Source organism: Anopheles cruzii, chromosome 3 (assembly GCF_943734635.1).
Source record: "Anopheles cruzii chromosome 3, idAnoCruzAS_RS32_06, whole genome shotgun sequence".
In the NCBI taxonomy this organism is placed as follows: Eukaryota; Metazoa; Arthropoda; class Insecta; order Diptera; family Culicidae; genus Anopheles; species Anopheles cruzii.
The window spans coordinates 11,470,692-11,494,319 of NC_069145.1; the positions used below are offsets into that span (position 1 = coordinate 11,470,692).

At 46.6% G+C, this 23,628-nt stretch overlaps 3 protein-coding genes across 3 annotated transcripts in view; all 3 read left to right on the forward strand.

Annotated features, from left to right (window-relative positions):
• The window catches only part of LOC128275134 (uncharacterized), a 30,993-nt gene extending 15,341 nt beyond the window's left edge, over positions 1 to 15,652 (forward strand). Inside the window, exons 3-9 of the mRNA XM_053013534.1 lie at positions 1,659 to 1,750; positions 3,700 to 3,933; positions 4,011 to 4,438; positions 4,507 to 4,817; positions 4,894 to 5,052; positions 5,129 to 5,202; positions 12,799 to 15,652. Of these exons, the coding sequence (XP_052869494.1) occupies positions 1,659 to 1,750; positions 3,700 to 3,933; positions 4,011 to 4,438; positions 4,507 to 4,817; positions 4,894 to 5,052; positions 5,129 to 5,202; positions 12,799 to 12,907 (1,407 nt within the window). The 3' untranslated portion in view covers positions 12,908 to 15,652. The remainder of the gene's footprint in view (positions 1 to 1,658; positions 1,751 to 3,699; positions 3,934 to 4,010; positions 4,439 to 4,506; positions 4,818 to 4,893; positions 5,053 to 5,128; positions 5,203 to 12,798) is intronic.
• Positions 15,653 to 16,430: 778 nt separating this feature from the next.
• Positions 16,431 to 20,563, forward strand: LOC128273922 (uncharacterized). The gene is made up of 6 exons (XM_053011995.1): positions 16,431 to 16,571; positions 18,024 to 18,230; positions 18,297 to 18,836; positions 18,906 to 19,433; positions 19,501 to 20,359; positions 20,424 to 20,563. The coding sequence occupies exons 1-6, from the start codon at positions 16,431 to 16,433 to the stop codon at positions 20,561 to 20,563; spliced, it is 2,415 nt and encodes an 804-aa protein (XP_052867955.1).
• A 392-nt stretch (positions 20,564 to 20,955) lies between these two features.
• Positions 20,956 to 21,979, forward strand: LOC128272348 (translocon-associated protein subunit delta). The gene is made up of 2 exons (XM_053010140.1): positions 20,956 to 21,322; positions 21,407 to 21,979. The coding sequence occupies exons 1-2, from the start codon at positions 21,068 to 21,070 to the stop codon at positions 21,665 to 21,667; spliced, it is 516 nt and encodes a 171-aa protein (XP_052866100.1). The 5' UTR covers positions 20,956 to 21,067; the 3' UTR covers positions 21,668 to 21,979.
• Positions 21,980 to 23,628: the final 1,649 nt, after the last annotated feature.

A 23,628-nucleotide genomic window follows, 5' to 3' on the forward strand; every position in this document is an offset into this window, starting at 1 on the left:
GGGCGTGTGTGCATTCTTGAAGGTTCTCATCGGTTTCTCATCGGTCACTGGCGGCCATTGCCCAGGCGGTCGTGTAGGTGGTGCCGTGCTGGTTTGTGTAAAGCCTGCCTTTTTCCTGAATGTCGAGCGACGGTACGACATTTGCAAAAGTCAACGGCCGTTGAAGCGGTTGGCGGCCGGTTTGTAGAATTTATTTATCAATAATTTCGTATGCCGGCCGCCGTTTGTTGTGGCCAGTGGAAACAATTTTTTTTATGCACCGCGTTCCCCTTTTTCCTTTGTGGCATGGCCCCCAAGAGCGTTGTGCATCTCATCGACCCGTAATTAAATCCGCCCCGAGAGCTGAAGTTTTCGAACGCGGAGGAGACATCTTCGAACTAATCCTGGACGTTCGCCAGGGCGTGTCCCTAATCCAGGCAAATGATCATCCAGCGTGGTTCGGGACCGGCACGGGAGAAGCGAAAGTAATAAAACTTTTCCACCGCCGATGGGCCGTAAAAAGGCAGAATTAATTATCGCGCGCCGCAAGAAAGAGTAAGGCCCCGAAGGAGTTAAAGACGGGACGGGATCAACATGTGTGGGGCGAAAGCGCGCTTAGCCCGACGCGCGGTCCCGAGTTTGGGCGAGTGTTGGGCGGATTCTCTTCGGATACGCATTAAAGAGAGTTGATGGCCAAATTTTCTGATTAGTTTAACACCCATCTCCCGTCGCCGTGGCATGTGTATTTTATAGGCCACGAACGATGGTCAGCAGCGCCGGGCCAGCCTGCCTGAGATGAGATGCCGTTAAGATTCTTGCTGCGAGGTCCTAAAACAAACAGCGTGTGGTGTCGCTATTTCGTCATTTATAAACACGGTGCTCGGTCTTCTTCTTTGCTTCGTGCGTGCGCCGAAGCATCGTTTCTGGCCAGAAAAGAAATTTATGTCGCTTTTTCGGGGCCCGATCGACGGGCGATGCTCGGCTGCGCTCTCGTTTTTCTCGTCGCCGCCGTTCACTGTCTTAAGGTCGTCCGTTAGTGCATCTTGGAGGCGACGTGCGTAAAACCTGCGTCGCCGGTCTCCTTCTGCGCTCAGAGGCCGAGAGACAGATGGGAGAGCCAGTGACGAAAGAAGCGGCCGCCTCATCTCGTAATGCTGCAATCGGGGGATCATTAATTTCGGGAAAATGTGAAAACGATCCCCGTTTTTTTGCCTGATGCTGCTCTAGATTGGGGAAGAAAATGAGGTCCGCCGTTTCGCAAGAGGAGAACGGGTTTGTTTTGGTTGTGTATCCGGGGTTTTTCGATACCCGAAATCAAATCAATATAGTGTGGCCATGAATATTGACAAGAGATTGATTAAAGTTCCCTACCAAGAAACGGTCCCAAAGTCCTTGCTTCTCAGTTTCTGTGGTCTATCAGCGCCCCCAGTGCGTGGCGCCTGCTGTCCCCGGGGCCGAAAGTGACAAACCCCGTCACGACGCTGTCGTCCGCGGCGACAAAACCAACTAATTGATTTCGCTGTCGGATGTTTTCGTTGTTTTTTCGAACGCACACGTGCGCGTGTGTTGATGTGCGCGGCCAGCGTCAGAGCCGCGTTTGTTGTTTATGTTGCGCCTTTATGAGATCGTCAGGTTTTCATCCTTTCTTCGTATTTTTTTTTTCCTGCCTTCCTTCACAGTCGAAACCTGTCAACCGGCTGATACCGCCCAACATCCACACGACGCTTCAGCGGCACCTGAAAAACTCGACCAAGGCACCCTACATACCGCAGTAAGTATTGTCGCCACCGAAGAGGAGCCGTGCATAAATCCGGTGTCCCATTTCGTTCGTCTCGTTCGTCGCTGACCCGGGGCCCCGGTCTGCTGCTGGTGGTTAAGCTAAGAAAAAGTTAAGCTTGCCCTCTCGATGGTCGGCCGGCTGCGTCTGAATGAACGCCTACGCAAGCAAAAATATTTGGTCGTCAAAAGAAAAGAACGGCGGAAAGAAACGAAAAAAACATTACCGTCTTATAAGCCATACCGGCGACGGGCGAGAGATCATCGTGTGCGCGCCGCAAGTGTAACCGCACTTGAACCCCGCACCGGCGTTTGACCGACCTTCTGCAAGTGAGATGGGTTCAGCCGAGATATCCTTTGGGCCCTGCCGCGCGGCCAGAGATTCGACAAAGTCGAGCAAAAGTAAAACCTCCACAATCACTTCTCTCCCAGCCCCCGGGCAGTAATTCCTGGGTGATGATGGGCAACGTAGGGAGACGGAGCCAACGGCCAGCGCCACCAAAAGACCATTCAGAGTGCGAGAAGCAGTCGAAGACACGGCGCAATGGCGAAGATGAAGCCGCCGTCGTGTTGTTGTCGTAGGCGGCGCAACCCAAAGACCGGTTCCTTTGGCCCGCTCCGCCGCCCTCCTGGCACCCGAAATACCCCTTCCCCCCCCCCGGGGCACGCTGTGTCATGTTTTTTCTACACTCGAGGCGCCATTTGAATCGGACTTTTGCTTCTCCGATTCTTGCTGTCGTCTTTTAATTATTTTGGTCAACCGGCCGGTTGAAAGCTGAATGCAAATAAGCCGCCTTCTGCGTCGGGGCCGTCTTCATTACACGGTGGTCGCTGCCTAGAAGCATTCCTTGCCAGTGACGGGGATGAAAAGAGACTCAAAAATCCTTCGCGAACGGCACGGGAAACTTGAAGACGGCAGACGAGACACAACTCGATGGCCGCCGTTTGACATACATTACGTTCACGAGCCTGCGAATCGTTGGTGTGATCGCGATCGGTAATCGTCGTTAGGTATACTTTTGGTTAGGTTTGTTTCCCAACCAGATGCGGTGGATCATCTAGAGAGACCATAAGATCCTCATTGTCACTTTTAACTGAATTATTTACAGTCACAAAGCATCTTATCCTATGTTTCACACAGCGTCATGTTAGTGTCGCTCAATTGAGGGCGACCGATCGACCCATTCCACAAGAGATCATAAAACTTTCCCTTTTTTTTCACCGCCGCAACCGTAACGATGTTGTTCTTCTGCCGATGAAAACGGAGGGCGATCGCGGGCGGTGTTTAGAAAAAGTGGGAAAATTTCAATGACTCAACAAAGGACGGTAATGGCCGTGTCAGCTTTCGATCCGAATTAACTCTCATCAACGGCCAACGCGCGCATCGCCGCTTTCCTCTTTTTCTCACCATGCGAAGGCCCGGGATTTTATCACTCAACCTTTACGGTGTGTGTGTGTGCTTTCTTGTGCCCAAGAGACACGGCCATGCAGGAGGCATCGCCACCGGAACTGGTCGCGGTAAAGATCAACGTTGTTTACTTTCAACCAAGTGACAAACGACATCGGCTTCGAAACTGCTCAAACGCTGCCAAGAAGGCAGTCCGTTGGATCCGATCCGGTGCGTTTCATTGCTCTGCTTGGCACCACCAACACCAAGCGCTACGGCACACGAAATGCAGCAAGTTTTCGTTCATTAAACGCCGCAACTACACACGTCCGGACTGCTGTTGATTCGCGTTCAGATGACTTTTATTTTGTGAATGGAAACACTTGCATCTTGCAGGTGCACTGCCGTGCCATTTTGGCACGATTTCACGTTGCACTCCACCCTCCCGGCGGTCCGTTTCGAGCATCGTAATTTGGCAAATTGCTTTTCCGTGTCCGCCGCCGGCTTCTATGCCTCGTACCTTGACTCTGATCTAAGCCCCATCTGTCTCGTTCTAGATTCCACTTCCCGAATGGCAAACCACCGCCAACGATTACGACGGAAACGACGATGCAACGGTTGGAGCAGGTTTTCGACAGTCTGCCAAGCTACGAGTGCAGTCGAGAGAAGTTCCACATGATCGTCACCATGTGCCAGGTGCCCCTGTACTGGCGTTTGCCACTGTTCATGTGCACCCAACTAACGCCGAACGGTGCCGTTGATGGGGATAAATTCCTGCAATTTTGGCGACAGTGAGTGCATTTCGGATGTCCTGTGAAAGGTGGCCGATTAATTGTTCGAATTGTTTTGTGTTTTCTCTTTTGCACAGGATGACATCAGCCTGCCACGATGCGGCTTCGCGCTTCGTTTACATAATGTCGCGGGGTGATCGCACGAGACCGTACATCCTGCCGGAAGACTTTGCCCCGCTAATACAGGACGTGGTCGATACGCACCCGGGGCTGGCGTTCCTGAAGGAGGCAGCCGAGTTCCATTCGCGGTACGTGCACACGGTAATAGCGCGGATCTATTACAACGTCAATCGCAGCTGGACCGGCAAGATCACCACGGCGGAGCTGCGCAAATCGAACCTGCTCGACGTGATCCAGCTGTTGGAGGAGGAGGAGGACATCAATCAGATCATGGCGTACTTCAGCTACGAGCACTTCTACGTGATTTACTGCAAATTTTGGGAGCTGGACCGTGACCACGATCTGTACATCGATCAGCAGGATCTGGCCAGACACAACGATCACGGTACGGATGATCGTTCGCCCGGTCCATGGCACCTACTTTATTTCGATTTGTTGTGTCGAACCTTCCAGCACTATCGTCGCGCATGATCGAACGTATCTTCTCCGGCTGCGTAACGCGAAGTCCGCGGCGTGGCAACAACAACCCGATGATCCAGGGACCGAACGGGCCGAAGATGTCGTATACCGATTTCGTGTGGTTCCTGCTGGCGGAGGAAGACAAGTCACATCCGACGGCCATCGAGTACTGGTTCCGCTGCATGGACGTTGACGGCGATGGCGCTCTGTCCATGTACGAGCTGGAGTACTTCTACGAGGAGCAACAGCACCGCATGGAGTCCCTCGGCATCGAAACGCTTCCATTCGAGGACTGCCTTTGTCAGGTTGTGGATGTCGCCGGCGCGCAGGCCGAACCGGATGGAAGTATTTTAACCGGCCTTGTACCTATATTGCCCACAGATGTTGGATATGCTCAAGCCGGCCACGCCTGGCTGTGTAACGTTGGCCGATCTGAAGCGATGCAAGATGACGCCCATCTTCTTCGATACCTTCTTCAATCTGGAGAAATACATGGAGCACGAGCAGCGTGATCCATTTGCCCAGCGTGAAAATGATGATGTAAGCCCGAAGGAGCTGGCGCTGGTTTTACGGCCAAACCACAGGGCATAATGATTCCGATTTCCGTTCGTTTTAGCTCTCCGATTGGGATCGTTATGCGGCGCAGGAGTATGAATTGCTGGTGGCCGAGGAGGGAGGAGACACGCAAGGGTAAATAGTGCACCTATTCGTACGCACCGTAGTCTTTCTGGTCTTTATCTTCTTTCATATTCTATTGCTTTTCGTTGACCAGCATTCTATCACTGTCCGTTTAGTCCTGTTTCTCTCTTTCCGTCTCTCTCTTTCGCTCTGTCTTTCGCTCTCTGTTTCCTTTTTTCTATGTTCCCTCTACTCTAGCTCCTGTCTCTTTCTCCTTATGCTTTTCTGGGACAATGAAAGTTTTTCCCTTTTCAATTTCGATTCCTCACTTTCAGTAGAATGTCTTCCCAGTTCTGGCATTGGTCCCAGTTCCGCTATGTTGCTGTTTCTATTCGCTGCCTCTGTTTAGCTTACTTTTCTCCATCACGCAAAATTCCGGCATCGGTGGAATTCTTGTTTTTAGTGCACAATTCGATCGTAATTTCTAACCGAGTCGAATGCACGGGCAACGTGTTTTGTGAAAATGGTAGTGCCCATTGCAGTAAATGTGCGATTTACATACAATCGATCACTGGTTGCAGGGTTTGCAGGGTTTTAAAATCTAGAAGCATCTTACTTTTCATATGCAATAAATCCGGGAACCGTCTACAGGCCCTTCCCATCACCATTTGTTGGTTGATCGACAGTTCTTTTGCTTTGCGGGACAAGTATTTATATGAACCCGTTCGTTTCTGCTTTACCTTTCCTGTCTCACTTCCCGTCTCTTCAATACTCGGTTCCTACTAATGACGCAAATTTTCTTACACAACTGCCATATTCCACAACTCTGTACTATGCTATACTTTTCAATGTCCTTACTAAGTAAAATATACTACAAGTAGTTTGAAGCTGTATTGTTACATATCTTATACTGTTTCTTTATCAAACTTTTCGTTTGTCGTTTTGTGTTTGTTGTTTTCTTTTCCTTTTTTTTCTCTCTCTCTTTTCTTCTACACCATCTCTTCACACTTACACACCACTGTTTCACACCGACATGCAAACCCACAAACGAAACACCTTCGTCCAAATATATTACACACTGGTATGATTTTCGTTCTTTTTCGTATACACTTTTCCGTTTACGGTGAAGGGAGGAAGAGACCCGATAGAGAGATAGGTGATGATGAGTTTGATCAGCAATGTTGTTAAAATTGCGCACTACTTAGGGGTAAGAATCAACAGATCAATGGCTCGCCAAAATCGGCCAAACCAAAACCTACTTTTATTCAAACATCACACTCACAATGCGAGCTCGCTCCGTGTATCACAAATTTGCTAATCAAAGTGTAAAGTTCGTCATTTGCTAAACCAAGTTACTTGTGCTTTCACTCTATCCTTAAACTCATGCCATGCCAAACTGGCGCCAACCATTGGCCACCATGCACCAACCAACTAAGCCACAGTAACACAATCAGCGCTAAGCTAAGCGCATTACTCAACGCCATTCGGTTGCATTCGTTGCGCAAACAGCCAAACAGTATAACCAAATGGGCAATAGGGCAGCTAAAATGGACCAGCTCATGTCTTCTATTCTCTGCCTGCGCTCCACTGCCATTCACGGGATGCTTGTTGCAATGTTCTTTCAAATTTATTGGGTATTTGGGTGCCTCATCGTCTTTCTAGAATAGGTTCGGCTGTTTTCAGCGTCCTCTACCGTAGTATCGTTGTGTCGAACACGTGTGTCATATTCCAACGCCTTGTGGAACACTGTTGCGTCCGCTCCGGTCCGGTTCGTCCTCTCTGTGGTGGGGTTGTTGTAGGTCCTCGAGCAACTGCAAACTGTGATGCTTCCAAGTTTGTGACCCTTCTGCAGGCACTGATTAGAATAGTTCGTGGTTAGCTGACGATTGGGTTGCTACAGGGTTGCTTTTATTTGCTCGTGACCGTCTGCTCCGCCCAATACTACTACCCCTTAGCTGTGTGCGTGTACTTGTATGTTGTGCGTGCCTGATGAAATGCCGTGTGCTTGCTGGTGTATGTACCCTCCAAACCGAGTGAATAGTGATTTTCTTTTTTTCTTTTTCTCTAAATTCCATTATCCCCGAAAAATCATCTACTAACAAAAAATATTGTCATACAAAACCAAATGTGCGAAACCACACACATCTGTACCTATTATCGTCGTCGACCGAAATGATGCCGAAACCACCACACACACACAAAAAATAATAATAAAAAATAAACTTCCGTATTTCTACTTCTTACTAAAATCGCGCAAAATGGAAATTGATCATAACGATTTCGAACGAATAATGAAATATGTGTCCCCGGAATCTGGGTTACCTCAGTCGATGCTTCGTCTTTGGCCAGCCATGGCTACCGACCGTGATGGAAACGGCCAGAAATCGGCTCCCAGTACCACCTTTGCATTCTGGCGCTACCGGCTCAACCACCGGGCGCGGTACGACGTCCAGTGTCAGTAGTACCGTGCATTGCACATCCCTGTCGGCCACGACCGTGCACCATTCGCGCTCAGCATCACGCGCAGGCTTTGCCAAAGGCACCAACTCTGCCACCGGTACTAACAGCGGCCCCAAAGCCTGCACCAGCGCTCGCAATACGCAGACACCAGAGCATACCGTGGCTGACGGTGGTGCTGCTGCTGCTGCTGCTGCTCCTGCACCAGAAGCGTCGACGCATTCGAGCCGCAAAATGATGGCACTCGACAGTGATCTTAATTCCTTTTATAGCGCATTTCTGGTGTAAGTAACTAACCGTCCAGCACATTCTCACTTTCTTACCTTGTTTTGTTTTATTCTCTCTCTCTCTCTCTCTATCTCTCTCACTCTTTCTCTATATGTTTTTATATCTCTCTACTTTCCGCCTCCCTCTTTCATGTCCTTATTATTTTCGGTTTTTTCTCTGCCATCTGCGAGCGTTTTTGCAACCCCCGGTGGGAATGCCACCGAAAATTGTGTTTTATTTGTCACTTAGGACGAGTATCGTTTCGATTAGTTAAACTATGAATTGACAGTTTGTACTCTTTTAACCCTTGTGTTCCGATATATCCTGCACTGTGTATAACCTGATCATTCCAAGAGTTTTCAACTGACGCAGTTCTAGTCCTTGGTTTCTTCCTACTTCGCTGAGCCTGCACAGGAATATTATCCCGTTTTGTTGTTCGTTGTATGTACGTTTGGTTGCGTTGCTCTGCAGGGCTGTTCTGATTTATATTTGGTTCCCGTTTTTCCCCACTGTACAGTTGATATGTTCTGTTCTTATGCATCTATGATTTTCAAAGCGGGTTAGGCTTTTGTTCTCTGTATATTATTGCACCATACGCGACCGGCGCTCTCTTCCTTACGATCTTGTTTCGTTGACAATACTTCTATCCATATTTTTCATCTGTTTGTCGTTGTTTGCTATTCCTTCTGTGTCCCTCTTGGCACACATTTCTTCTTTATGTGTGCGTTTCTCTGTGCGCTGTCGAATGCGACGGATGCGGGAACGACAGCCAAGAGAAACATCATTGGACATCGGAGTAACTAAATTGTGTAAAAGTTGATAAACGAGAAAGTGCACCTTTTCACGGGTGCAACGAACGTTCCAAAATTATACAGCGCCACAAAACGGCCCTTGGTGTAGAATTGTGCGGTATCGCGTTATGAAGATTGGTTTGCCGAAAAAAAGGAAAACTATTTAGTGCGAGGGTTAGGTACCTTGTTTTGTTGTCACCGATCGGTTCGCATTGGGCCGTCTCAGTGTTGTGCAGTACTAACTCTAGTTTTTGTATCAATGTCTATTTTTTCTGTCATGTATCACTTTTCCACCACATGCCTAAATGTGTTTTGTGTTATGTTACCTGCGTCTCTCGGGTGGTTTTCGCGTCTTTCAGTATCAATCTCAGTTTGAACGGATTTCAATTAATTCTATACCACCTTATTGCGACGAACGTAAATACAGAAGTTTTCGTTGACGCGAAGAGAGAACTCAGGCTGCTGCTGCTTTTACCTGATGAATGAAAGGACTGGTGAAGAAATTTATCTATTCCCTTCTTTTGAAGTTTGGTTTTTAGGTGTGAATCGTGAGTGCGTGCGTGTGTGTGTGTCAAAATTGATATTCTTATCGCTAATCGAATTGAAAAGCTGAAAATGGTTCCTCATCAGCGAAAACGATGATTAATGGCTATTGGTAGAAGGAACAATTGGCAAGACTGTAAACTTGGTTTGTACAAAAAGACTTAAACCAATCTCTTCCTGTATTTGTATTTTATGAAGAAAGTGTTTTTACTGTCTGTTCTATATCGTGTATCTTTCTCATGGTCTCACACTGGTATTTTAGAGTTTACGTTGATTTTTGTGTTTTTGTTTCAATTTAAATATTTTTTTTCCATATTTTAGCCTCACTTATTCCACGGTGGTGTATTTAAGAAGGATTACGTCTATTCTCCGATTACGATAGCGCTATGATTAATTATAATCTTTTGTATAGTATAGATGATAGTTGCTTTCTCATACACACAAGTACAATTCAGCTTTGCTTGCTTGTCATAATTGTAGCGTTAAAGCTGTTTATGCTGTTTGTGAAATCATTAACTACACAATGCAAACGATGTTTGTAACTTTTTGATGAAAAATGTAATAGATTACAAGCGCGTTTTCGTTGCTATCCATATCACACAGTAGAGTGGCACATGTTTGTGCTTTAAAAACCCGGTGTATAGATTCAGTCACTTAGACACGCTGCAGCTTTCCATTTTGGTATTTGCTAATTCCAAACCATCCGCATGCCACGGCTTCTAGTTGAGGCTTGAAAAATCAGATAATTTTGGCGTAACGATCGATAATTACTAAGAAATCACACATTATTTCGCATATAATCCTTCGAATATGCTATCCACCAACACGGCGCGCATAATTTGCTATCGATGTACTAATTCGTTTCATCTCTCTTTTTCTTTTCTTTCTCTCTCTTCCTCTAAACATCCTTCTAAAACGTAAATCGTACTCTGATTTGGTCCGATGTATGTGTCGTGCTCTTCCACGCGTGATTGTGTGTGTTGATGGTGTTGTTACATGGATATGATAATTTATAAAAATAAAAACCAAAATAATCGCGCCTCTAACAAACCAATACCACGTGCCGCACAATGCAATCGCACAACATGAATGCACACGAACCAATCGACACAACCACCACCCAACAACGCAACCATCCTCAACGCGAATCCGGATCCGCGGGTATCATCTTGCCCTGGGCGCTCTCGCTCTGGTTGCTGGATGGTATCGAAAGCAGTTCTTATGATGAAGACGACGACTACGAGCCTAATATTGATATTCTCGAGTCACAGTTAGACGATTGCATACTAAACGAGTGGTGAGATACGGTGAAGATAGAGTCGGAAGAAGACTTCGAGACGGCCGAACGGGCCATCCAGGAGCAACTGGATCGACTCTAGGTATCAAGCACATCACTACAGACAGACGTGCGACAGAAGGAACACGCCGCTGAGAGCACACTGCGCCAAAAAAACCAAATCGACGAACGCTTCGTGCGTGCCATCATACCGAGCCACCGTGGGCAATATGTTTCGCGCGGAGTAGGACTCTGGCCTGGAGCAACTAGACAGTCTGGATGGACAAGCGATGGAAGGAACTTGATTTAAGGGAATTGAACACACAGTCTGAGAGGATCAGAGAGCTCTCTAAGAGAAGGAGAGAGAAAGAATGAGAGGAAGAGAAAGGTCGCATGGGATGCTAGGTACACAACCAAACAACACTCTACTACAAAGCGGGCAAACACCTTCATAATAATAACCACAGCTACTGCTAGTGCTATTACTGCGATACTACTCCTATTACTACTGCTACTACCATGATTACCATTATACTTTTCAAACGCCGACACTGATTACATCTCGGTTCGAACGTCTCATGCGAACGCCAGTTACTCAGTGTCACGCGAGTGTGAGCATAATAGTCAATGTACGTATCTCGATAGATGTGCAACAAACAAACAAAACGGAACACAACCCCAGTGGGCGATCGATGGCCGATCGCGCCTAGCTTTAATGTGCATGCAACTAAGAAAAACGGTGTATCATGATAACTCCTAGAAGGGGAAGAAATCTTAAAAAGCCCCGTAACAAAATACGCTAATTGGTTAATCGTCACGCAGAAAACAGTTACCAACAACTCACAACCAACACGGTTAAACCAAGCTTACAGCGATGCGTAACGCGCGTAACACATTTGTAGACCGTTGCCAAAACGTGCTTCACTCTCTACGCTCGTTGCAGATGTTCCTTGTTGTCTGTCACCCGAAATTATACAAAATCTTACTCCCTATCATTCTGTACCTTTGGCTTGTTCTTATAGGTGCCACGAGCAGCGAGCGTATCGTACCGGCAAGCACAAGCACTACCATTTTCAGATGTTTGGTAGCGAAGAAATTGTGTAGGTTTTAAGAGGAAAGATAACAAACACGCAAAACTGCATCGTAGTGTAACCGGGTTTTCAGTTAGAATCGGTAGAGCGTTTAGCCAAAAAGGGAGAGGGCCAATTTTCGCACGGAATTTAGTTTACGTTTGTGCGACAAGATCTTACATTAGTGGTGATCGCTTATGGGGTGCTGAAGCTTTACCATATCGACACTTGTTGCAAAATCCACATCGCTGTACACTGAGTGAAGCAATGGTAGAAAACAAAAAACTATACGCCCGTTTGTCTTCTGCATGTTTACGAACATTTCCTAACCCGTGCAACCCTGCAGATGGGATTGAGAGCACACCGGTCACTTCCTTTTATATAGTTGTTTTCAATTAGCTTTACCATGGTGCCAAAACAATTGTCCTTGCATTATACTAGTATTGGGCTTCATATCCGTGTAACCGTTTGGCCACGTTATGCTCGGTGACAACAGTGTAGAATAGTGCAACATTCTAAAAAGAGCTAGAGGGAAGTAGCGCAACAGATGTTAGATGTTACAGATTGTGACATAGAGGTGCACATATCCGTCCCTGGTCCGTTGTACGAAAAGCCAACTCGCTCGCTGGGTTGGTAGCGGCGTGTAGCTCAACCGTGGTTACCACTCGACAGCTTACATTGACATGCTTCCCATGACTGTATATTCTATCATATCTGCTATGATCGCCTTCGACCGTGTACATGGCGGCCACCTGCTGTCGGGTATACGCTAGCGAGATTGACACCGTGCCACCAAAATAAACACATCTCATCCAGCATCATCCATCAGCCATCGAACTTGGTTCAACGATCATCATCCCCCGTGTGCTGACGCGTTCTTATCAATGTGACAACAGTCTCATCATCGTTTAAATCCTAGCTTTCCTTCTGCCATTGTAGTGAAAAAGAGAGAGAAAATCAGTGTTTCAGTTAAGCAAATTGGCACCGAAATACAAGATACGGGAAAAGTCCGTGAACCAACTAAAAATTCTACTTGTAGCAAAACTAAAACAAAAGAATCTCCATTTAGCTTTCCCAATCTTAGCTGTGCTTCGTTTTGACTTGACCGTATCATGTCGAGTGCGCATAAGGTGGTGATCCTCGGTGTCGTTGTTGAGCCCCAAGCATTTTCGTTACATACTGTCCATTTCATGTGGCGCCTACGCTTAAGATTGGACGGCTGACACTAAACAGATTGTTTGAATTGTTGTATGCTTGCCTATAGGAAAAACGATGACGACAGTGACGACAGCGACAGCGAAAAGATCAGCCTGAGGATCAGCTGGCGCGAACGATACTTACGAAAGCGACGCAATAAGAAGAAGCGCCGCTAGACGCTAGTTGTCTTCCATCGATCCCTAGGCAACCGTTTCCCTCTGGCCCCAATGCCCTCTCCTACAGAATCCTTCCCCTCATGCTCCTAGCGACTGGTGTGACCATTGTCATTGATCCTGGACTGGACGGTATAGGCACATTATGAAGACTTTGTGATGTGTAAACTGTCCAACTGATTGTGTTTGATAAAGGCAATGCCGAAGTACTGTGACAAGGGCACCGTTAGAAGGTAGAGTGCATGTGACGTACGCGTACACTGTATGTAGAAGGATTAGTTTTATAATCGACTCAAACGGAATGCTAACACAAAACCAACAGAATATTGTAACTGATTGGATGAACGGTACGGTGACGGTGTGAGAAATGAAGCAACTTTTACCGGACTCTCTCAATATTTGTAAACTTATACTACGTAGACCGTCGAACAAAAGCGTAAAACTGTAACGTATTGTAACTGTTTCATCAAAACGTGGAAAGAGACTGAGAGCAACTGTAAACACAAGAAAACAAAACAACAAAAGGAATTCATATGATAACGTTTTAGGGAATCAAAATAATGTGTAAGAATAAACATAAGAAATGCGGATTGTGGGGTTCTCCTCGTGCATGTCGTCGAAATCGAGATGAACCTATGGAATTGCATGACCGAAACGAAGTAAAGTAAAATAACCTTGGGCGACGACGTTTATGCGAACGACATTTTGTCAGCTGAAGTCGATCGAAAGCCGTGTTGCGCAGTTGATCGTAAAATGTAAAACACAACAAGTTTGTCTTAAAGTAAGTGCTCCGCAGTTTTGAAAATGGCGTATGATCCAAAATGTTGCTGGCGACCAGCAATAGTGGATGTACAAGAAGCGCATATCTGTTACTATTTTAGTTGTACAATCGCCATCTAGTCCAGTTACTATTGTGCTACGGTTTTGCATGGACGCTGAATCCATGGACATGAATAGTTGTTTTTAAGGGAGCGAAACGTAAATCATACAACCAAATGATCGCCATGTAGCTCGAATGGCAAGATGGTAAATCCTCGATGTGACCGGCAGCCGTGGAAATATGCCAGCTTTCATTAGTAAAGTATCGATTAGAACAATTATGAATGTTTTATAAATGTATCCAAACGAACCTACGTGTTTCTATCTCCTCACTGTAAACAGTGGCGAATGCCATGGAAGGCGTTATCGATTCAGGAGGATATTTCTACGTTTCTCCGTTTTCTTTCGGAGTAATGTTTCACTGTTAAGTTTTATCTGCGTTGTCTAGCAGGAAGGCCGAAGGCAGATACGATCCTGACAGGGTTTCGATCTGTCACGCCCGAGCGCGCGCTGGCCATCATTAGGATTGAACTTTACTCTCTTCCCTTTCGCGTAGTCTACATCATGAGCTTACTCACCATACCTTTTATCCTACTTATCTACCATTTACATAAGTTGATTGTTAAACTAAAACTGTTTTCCTCCTATGAAGATGATCGGCACTAAATCAAAAGAATTTCGGTTTTTTGTTTTTGAACTCGCAAACTCAGAAAGAGCTGTCAGGTTAAGGATACCTTTCAATCGGAACAAACTACTTGCGGGCATAGTTTGTTTAACCTCTCATTCAGAAATAGAGGTGCGTATAATCGCCGATAAAATAAACGACTTTCTGCTCTATGACTGCAGACAAAAAATGACACCACTCATTACGATTCCAGAGAGAATGCTGGAAGCTTTAACATACCGACGAAAATATGATTAAAACCAATTTGAAATAAATTTGACAACAAAAAACATAAATTGCAGAAGAATTATTCGTGTGTAACAAGTGTCAAAAACTGTATGAAAATAATACTTACGCAAACACAACACTTATTTAATCGCATGTAACGCCGATCGAAGAATAACCGAATTTCCTTTGAGCCGCCAACAACGTGTACCGTGCTTGGCTCGATAAGTTGAACATGATCCAAACAGCCAGGACGATTTCTCAGAAGCATGACGCAAAAAGAAGGACAAACTATGATAATAAGTGATCGGGAGGATTTTAGCTAGTGTAACGAAACGAAAAAAAGGAAGAAAAAAGAAGAAACGAACGGATTAACAGTCCGTATTCGTTCCGCCTGGCTTCATTGTACCATGACGACACGGCAAGCGTTAGCGTAGGATATTTTAGTTTATCATATTTATTTTGCGTTTGAAAAGAAACCAGCAATGAAGAGAGAGCCGCTAAAGAAACTCTCATGTCCTAGGTACAGTGTGGTAGCAGCAGTAGTGATAGGATGAATTGTTAAAACCAATCGATGGGGGTTCCTTTCACGAATGGGAACCGGATGAAGTATAACAGGAAGAGGACAACTTTCGTCCATCGGTATGGATAAGCTGTGTTTTTTTAATGGAATGATTACCTTGATTGTTTGTTTTTTATTTAGACATTTTGTTTGTTTAGTTGTTCGATTTTTCTTATTTATAACACGCGCCAACATCAGCGCAAATGCCAACCAATCAACAACCTTTTCTTTATACTTAAACAATAACTAGCTGTAGAGAGCGAAAGAGAGAGGTAAAAAGGTGAACAAAAAAGTGAAACAAGATATTTGACGGAGGAATAAAGTGAAACTGTCGCTAAAAAAGGATGAATTGAAATGTAACGCTGCGAAGGAAAGATCATTGTAACAGAAATGAAGGAAAAAATGACCCGGAAGTTAATAACCGGTCTGTGTAAAATTGGTCGATAAATTATTAATCGAAATGTATAAAACACTGAGTAAAAACCATTTGTGTGTGTGTGTGTGTTCCTCTGTGCGGTTTCAAGGAGTTCCATTGCCCCTAAATGCCGAACTGTGGAGTTGCAACTGACTGCCACTGTGGTCCAACGCACTCTTTGCGATTTCCCGAACTAGCAACTGCTGCGTCCTCGCCCATTCGTTGCCACGATCACCTTGGCAACCGTGAAAAATCCGAGCAATCAACGTCGTCGTCCGCTCGTAGCACGATGGCTAAACTTGACTTTCCAAACGCTCGGCTCTCGTCCTTACGAACCGTGGACGCTTGTCACTCGAGATGTTCGCTCGGTTCGTCCTGGCAAAGGCGGCTTAAGGCACTGCCAAACCGGCCGCGGTATGCTTAATCGATAAGGACACGAACCCAGCCGGAGCGGAACGGAACTCCTTGGGACGAGCCTTGCGGGATATAGGTGAATGCTTGATCGGAAATTCAAGGTTGCCAATATCATGGCCGACCGTGTAGTGCAGTGGTTGGGTGGAACCGAAGCTCACTTTTCGCAACTTTCGGTTTCAGTTCCCGATCATCCTTTGCCGCGTGCGGTTCGAACGAACGATTCCTTCCGGGTGCCTTGGGTACCATGGACATCTGTGGGTCCTAAACCAGTCAAATAGCACCTGCGTGTCGCGTGTGAATTATGACCTAATTTTTGCGGTACCGCAGTACAGAAGTGGGTACCTCTGCAGGGGAGTGGTACTGACTGGGGGCTACCTAGGATTTCGCAGTGACAAAGTTCGTGGAGTACGGTAGCCGCCGTTCCACAATGAATACATCGAAGTGGCTGCCCAAGCAGCACCAAGAGGTGATCAAACTGTTCGAGCAATCGCGCCAGCTGGAACGGGAACTCCGGATATTGGGCAAAAAGTTTGCCACCGATATTAACATCGATCTGCCGGACTACTATGTAAGTACTCGGCGGATCGCCTACAATCGCCATTGGTCCACAGCTGCTGTACCCGGACGGAGGGACCCATACGTTGAATCCACATGCAGTAAGAATCGATCCGAACCTGCCATTAAGTGTCGGAAAGGTGAATTTCGTGTGCAGCAGCTCTCCAACCTTGATATTGAGCCATTATCCTCGGCTTTTACGATGATGGCAAACACGGGAAGGCGTGAAAATGTGCAAAGCGCAAGAGAAAAAAGAAATTCACGAACGACCTTTCGTGCCAAAGAGAATGCTTGGTAGTTCGCGTGCAAAGTACCGCCGGAACGCCTGAAAACGAATAGCAACTCGCGCAACCATTAAATGGACAAATGCATCTTCTAAATGTTCTTTTCCGTCGCAAAGCTTGGCAACTTCTTGCAGTCATTTGTTGGCTAGGGAAATCGCTCCGAAACATGGGGTACGTCGTGACGGGGTGGACTGCAAACTACATTTCTGTGGTGTATCAGCACATAAGTTTACGGGTGAATAGTTTGGTTGCTATTAGTCCATTTATCACTGCGAAGAATGCGAAGCATGGATTTCGTGTCAAATGATAGCATAGTTTTTCGTGTATCCCTATGCTTGTAGGGTAGGGATTCAATGGAAAATCGTGTCATGAATAACTTTAGTGGGCAACTGTATGGCCGATGTCAATAATGTACCAAAGACTGACCTAAACTGCCAAATAAACCATTCGTAGTTTTTAAATACATCCAACATGGTTTTCAATATATTTGTTACATAGTACAAAAGCTATTGACCCTTGTATAAATACCCCAGACCTCGATTCGAGTCGTAAAACATGCTCTTGCCACATTGAAATCGATCGATGTCCCTGGTACATCGCGAACACATGGCCAAACTTTCACAAAACATCCTTGACCCAATGTCTCAACGACCAGCCGTAGTAAAATGTCCAAATAGCTACACTTTCAACGGCAAGAGACAGCGGAACAGGAAGAAAGAGCGAGAGGCCTGCGGGCATGGAATAGCGAAACAAAAGCATTCGATGTTTTACCCATCGACTATCGACTATCAAATGTCGGGGGTTGCTCCTCGGTCGGGGTCAGACCCCGAAGAAAGCGAACTTTGTGCCGTTCGGCCTCGAATGTCTCAATTCGACGAAGTTCAATGAAATAAATGCAGCCATCATCGGTGCCCATGATCGAATGGCACGAATACCGTAACGGCCAAAGGGGTTCCCATCGTTGGCGGGAAAGGGACCTCCAAACGGCGCAGGTGCGCATAATCAGCGGGCGGACGAGTGACTACCGCAGCGATCGGTTAGCCCACGTGGTGTACCCACCAAATACTAGCGACCTAGCATTCGTCCTTGCGTTCGACTGAAACGTGTTCTCGGTTGTGTTACGCTTCTCGTTCTCGTCTGGACAAAACAAAATAAACGTCGGCCCAACAATGCTTCACCAGGAGTTCGAACGGTTGCTACAACAAAGTCGTGAAGCCTTCGAACGGTCGGCCCACGTGCAGACACGCCTGATACGGATGTCGGCCTCGTCGGCGGACAAGAACGTCGAGCGAAGCTTCTTTAAGACACTGCTCAATCGGAAAGCACACCTGATACGACAAAACCTGCGGAAACGCAACTTCCAGTTGATTTTCATCATCAACAAAATGGTACGGTACTATGGTATTGTTTTATGATCATTTCGAGGAACTAATGATTATCCTGCTGCTCCCCAGATCAAACTAATGCTGGCGGCAACGTACAGCTCCGAGGTCGTGGTCGACGGAGCGCTGTTGCTGTGTACGTTGCACAACGAGAGCGTAATCCTGGCGCAAAAGACAACACAGGCCCGGACGCAAACCAATGCTCAGGTTTGCAGCAACTCTTTTCCTTCGCTAATGTCAGCCCCGAAGAAGATGGACGTCGGGATGATCCTGCAGATCATTACGAAGCAGCGAGCCGAGGAGTGCTGCAGTACGCTAATCAACTGCCTTCTGACCACGTGCAAGGGTGCGTTGGCGGTTACGCACGAGGACAACGAATCGGATACGTCGAGCGTGGAAATTCTGCGAGCCCTAACCACCAACCTACAAGGGCCCGACGGACGCCACATCGATCCGATCCAGGAGGAGATGAATATTCGGCGAAAGACGAGTGTGAATATGATCTCTAGCGGCGATATTCACGCACGACCGAAAGCGACCCCCGGACGGGAGGTTTTCGTGACGCCCATCATTCGTCCGGAAGCTCGCGAACTGGACGACACGGAACACAATGTGAGTGATGATGGTGTTCGTGTTTTTCGACGTCTACTGGGAATTTGTTTTCTCTTTCGCCACCACCAGGATCCGGCGATAAACTTTTTCAACGAAATGGCCGCCGAAGCGATAGCGTACAATTCGATCAATTATCTCGTCAACGAACCGGATGGGATGGACTTGTTGGAAAATCTGATTGCCGACGAGGAGATATTTGTGGCGAATGTGATCATGAAGGTGATCAAGTTCTGTCCGTCCGCATTCGATCGTGAGCTCAAAAAGTCGGAGCTCGTCAAGTGGGTCAACCGGGGCAGCCGCGGTCTTTGGACGCAGATCGGTGGAACGCTCGAGCATGTGGTGCTCTGGTGGAGCTCCTCTCCACTCGCTTGCAGGCCTCCGGCTTGTGCAAAGTATCTACGGGAATGGCTATCGCTGCTGCAGCTGGACGAAGCTCCGGAGCCAATACTCTCCACGCTGAAGGGTCTGGGAGAAACGCTGACGGTCCACGTAACCAGCACGATCTGGGATAAGCAGTTCCGGTTGGCCGTCGTCGCGTCCAGTCTCCCGGTGGATTATCCGTTCGAGGAAAGCGAATTCTGTGGGAAAAGCACAACGGTAAGCACAGCGTTTTCATCTCGCTTTTGGAAACATTCTTTCTGATGACGCTCGTTGTTTTCACCAGATTGAAGGAACGGTGTGTGGTAAAGTGTGGAGTGAATTACTATACCAGCTGGTACAACTGTCCAATACTTGCGACATCGGAACGATCGCTAATGAGCTGCCGTTGGTCGAACAAATTCCGGTGCTTCACCGGCTCGATCACTCCATCCATTCGATGCGCATCTGGGCGGCCAACAGGGCACGTTCGCTGTGCACCGACTGGAATATGATGATGTTTTTCAAAGTGGTTCACAACGACATCGGACTGTGTCTCGAGCAATTACACTACATCCGTGTGCCGGAACTGGCAGCTGATGATCCACTTGAGGTGCAGGTGCAAGTTTGCGTGGCTTTGCGAGCCAAGCTCGTGTCGGAGATTAAGGACAACATCATCAAACTGAAAGCGACCTGCACCGAGTGCATTGACGTTCTAGCTGCTGTTTGTCGCACGACGAGTCTGGCTTCGCTGACGCTCTGCTTTCCCCATTTCAAACACTGGCAGACGGAGGTTTTGCAGGAGCGTGCCAACGAGTACGTGGCTTACTTCTTCAACCAGATCTATTTGCCCGTCATTCAGGCCACGAAGGACATCGAGATCCTTAAGCTGACGCTTAAGATCATCTGCGAAGCGTGGCTGGACCATATCTATATGAAGAAGACCCGGTTCAGCAGCTCCGGTGCACTCAACCTGCTGAAGGACTTTGACGGCGTGGCGGAGTGGATAAACGCTTGTACCACGCTGGACGAACGAATACGAGACACCCTGTCCCATCACGAGGTGCTGCGAATGTGCGAAGGCGTGGGAAAGCTACTACTACGAAAACCGGAGGAAACCATATCCATTCTGCCAAGTCCGTCGAAACCGGGCAAGAAGATTGATGGTAAGTAGTGTCACTATGATCGATGACCGAGAACCGTAGGGTCAGTAATTTTGTCTACCTTCAGAAACTGCCGACGAAAAAGCGCCACTGCCACCGGAAATGTTTGTTCCGAATCAGAAACGCTGGTTGGAGCTGCGTGCTCGCGATCGCAAGGGGGTCAATCTGAATTGCCTCTGCCTGTGTGCTGGTATGGACGTTTACTAACCGACTTTGGAGTGATAGCTACAAAATTGTCCGTAATGTCCAGGTTGTCAAGATTAATTTGTACTACAATTGTAATATTTTAGAGAATTCTTTCAAGCAATTTTAGTGGACAGGTGAACATTAGAGCGTAGCTCTCGTACATGAATGATTTATTTTATTAAATTATTCGTGAAAACATCAAACTCGTTATGTTTTCGATCGGAGATACAAAATAAAACAAAGATTTTTGTAAAGTTAATAAATAAGTCGTTACATCGTTACGCTGCATGCTGTCAGTGAGTAACAATTGACAGCACTCATGATTCGAAAGATGCTGTCAATCCGAACGTGTTATGACAGAGCAGTCAAACGTGGCTTCAGTCGGAACTGTCATCGCTACGTGGCTGGGAAAGAAGAGATTGTCCGCGTTCCGGCACCGATAACCATTTCTATTTCTCGTTCGACAACAAACCGAAAGCAACGCGTGCGTTTTTCAGGTGCATTTGTCGAATAGAAACACAGAAAATGTTCAAGTTTGTGCTTGCATCCATCGTGCTGTGCGGCCTGGCCGTAACCTCCAGTGAAGCTAGCGCTTGCCTCAATCCAGATGTGAAAACCAACTTTTATTCCACCTCCGATGCGACCATCGTTAGTCAGATTGGCTTCGTAACCGAGTTCACGTTAAAGTGCTCGAACGCCGGTGCCGAAAAGCTGCCGCTTTTTGCCGAAGTTCTTGGCAAGTTGGCTCCCGTTGTACGCATCGGGGACAACAAATACCAGGTAATCTAGCACGCACCGTGTCCCGTTTACAATGATTCCATCGCACGCTAACAATCCGTTCGGTATGTTGCGGTGCATTTGCAGGTCAGCTGGAACGAAGAGATCAAAAAGGCTAGCAGTGGCAAGTACGAGATCCGGCTCTTTGATGAAGAATCGTTCGCCGCCGTTCGCAAAGCGCAGCGTGCAGGCGAGGATACGAGCTCAGTGAAACCTTTGACCACTCTGGCGGTGCATTTCTCGGGCGCCTACAAGGGCCCGTGGATCAACTCGGAGATTTTGGCTACCGGTTTGGTCGGCTTCGTTGCGTACGTGGCGTTCATGACACGATCGAAGCTGGTCGCGTAAGCGGCGTGTGGCCGGTTAAAAAAGCATTCACCACCAATAGATCATCCGTAATTCCGGTTATTGCATCCATCGTACTTCGTTCGCACAAGAAACTCACTATCATAGAGCCGCAGATAAAATGTGTTACAATTGTTTGATTTTTGTTCGCAGTCACAGTTGGCTGCTTTGAAGCTTCGTGAAGAATGTAGCCACATACAGTAGGTGAAATGCTTAATTCGAGAAGAAGAGAGCACACTGAGGCCAAGCGGAACGTATCACGTTCTGACCAGACTGAATAATAAACGAGTTCGGTGTCTCGTCGCACATGGTCGCCGACGAAAAATGTGAGAAAATAACGTAGAATAATTTAGCCTACTAACAGTGAAGATATCACAACGCGCCGAATTTCGGATTCCATTCCAAAGATGTTGGGTAAGTATGTTATTTAGTCTTTATTTTGATCCATAACAGTGAAATGAGAAACATGGCACCGTTATCCGTCATATTTAACGCCCCAGTACCAAATCCATACAGTTTTGTTTCGGGTGTTCACTCTTCCGAGGGTTTATTCTGCTGTGTGGCCAATGCGTTTAGTCCACCTTCCACTGCGCTCGAAGCAGATTGACCGCCATCACTTCTTTAATGCATAACGGCCGGGATTTTGGTTAATATGTAAGCTCAAACCAAAGCAAATGTTCAAATAATTTTCCCGAATTACTAATCATATTGCACTGCAATTTTAGAAACGGCGAACAATACAGCAAGAGGAAGGTGTGAAGAATATTTTATAATCAGATATGTTTTCCAATAAACCGGAAATGTTATAAATTGTGTAGAAATTTTCGTTCCGTGTGAAAACAAAAACACAAGAAGCTTCCGTTCCACTGGCAAACGTTTCACGACGCAACGCAACTGCAACAGAATGGAACAACCTTTATCCTCGAACGTGTTCACTATCGTCTTCTTTGGGGCCCTTTTTTCGCCATAACGGTTTGTCGGTACGGTTTACTGTCTTAAGTAAATATATTGGAATAATACTAATAAGGTATCCTCGATAACTGCGATAAAATGGGTACGAATCGCAGTTCTTTATGCCTTACGCCAAGACCATGGTTATTGTTTGTCTCCTCCGTCGGGTATACTAATTCTTTCTTGACGCGCCGGCATCATTGTACTACGTATGTGTCTTTGAAACTATTAAAAACGTTCCTCTATCTACAATGCTGTGGATAAGATGCTTCCTTTCGCTCGTTTTATTCCCATTATTTGAGACAAAATGCTAGACCTGGTGCATACTCGTGATGACAAATACTCGTTTTAATACTACAACCTGGACCTCTCGTTTGAAGGATCAGATACACCAGGTATCCACAAAATTCCATCAAGCCATTAGTTTCCAGCAATCCCCACAGTTGTGCACCCCTTTGCCCAGCACCAGGCGTTTACGCAAAACTTCGCCACACGCATCCTACGATTGTTCCATGCGTCAAATGTAAACACTAATGATAGGTAATGTCTATGGAACGCAGATAAATGAGCCACAGTTAAATAGAAAAAGTTTGTCGCTTTCACGTGTCCGTCTTTCGCGAGCATCACAAACAAGTTTCGATTCGTTTCAACTGGCGAGAGTAAGTTAAGGATTTGGATTTTACTTTTTTTCTGTATCAGGTCGTTGAAAAGGGCGGCTCCCATAATGGGCGCCTTTTCTTCGCAAATTCGTGTATATCGTTGTTAGCTAACTACTGGTACATGTTTTCAACTTGTAGACTCTGGTTCCCTTCTTGCGTGGCTTCTGGCACCATTCGCCCGCCCTTCGGTATCGCGCAGATGGCGGGAGAACTTTCGGATTAACTAATGGTATAGTTCCGCGAAATGCATTGGGCATGCATCATTGTTTCGATCGGTCTCGCCGTACATGGAACGGAATGAACTTTCTAATATCATGCTTCGGTCGTGTGTACTGTTTTCCGGTTTTCCTAACT

Excerpts from the sequence above, each read along its gene's own strand:
- LOC128272348 (XM_053010140.1), top strand. The coding sequence starts at position 21,068 with ATGTTCAAGTTTGTGCTTGCATCCATCGTGCTGTGCGGCCTGGCCGTA. Across the intron at positions 21,323-21,406 it reads TCGGGGACAACAAATACCAG|GTCAGCTGGAACGAAGAGAT; the intron begins GTAATCTAGCAC and ends GTGCATTTGCAG.
- LOC128273922 (XM_053011995.1), top strand. The coding sequence starts at position 16,431 with ATGAATACATCGAAGTGGCTGCCCAAGCAGCACCAAGAGGTGATCAAA. Across the intron at positions 18,231-18,296 it reads TTTTCATCATCAACAAAATG|ATCAAACTAATGCTGGCGGC; the intron begins GTACGGTACTAT and ends GCTGCTCCCCAG. Across the intron at positions 20,360-20,423 it reads ACCGGGCAAGAAGATTGATG|AAACTGCCGACGAAAAAGCG; the intron begins GTAAGTAGTGTC and ends GTCTACCTTCAG.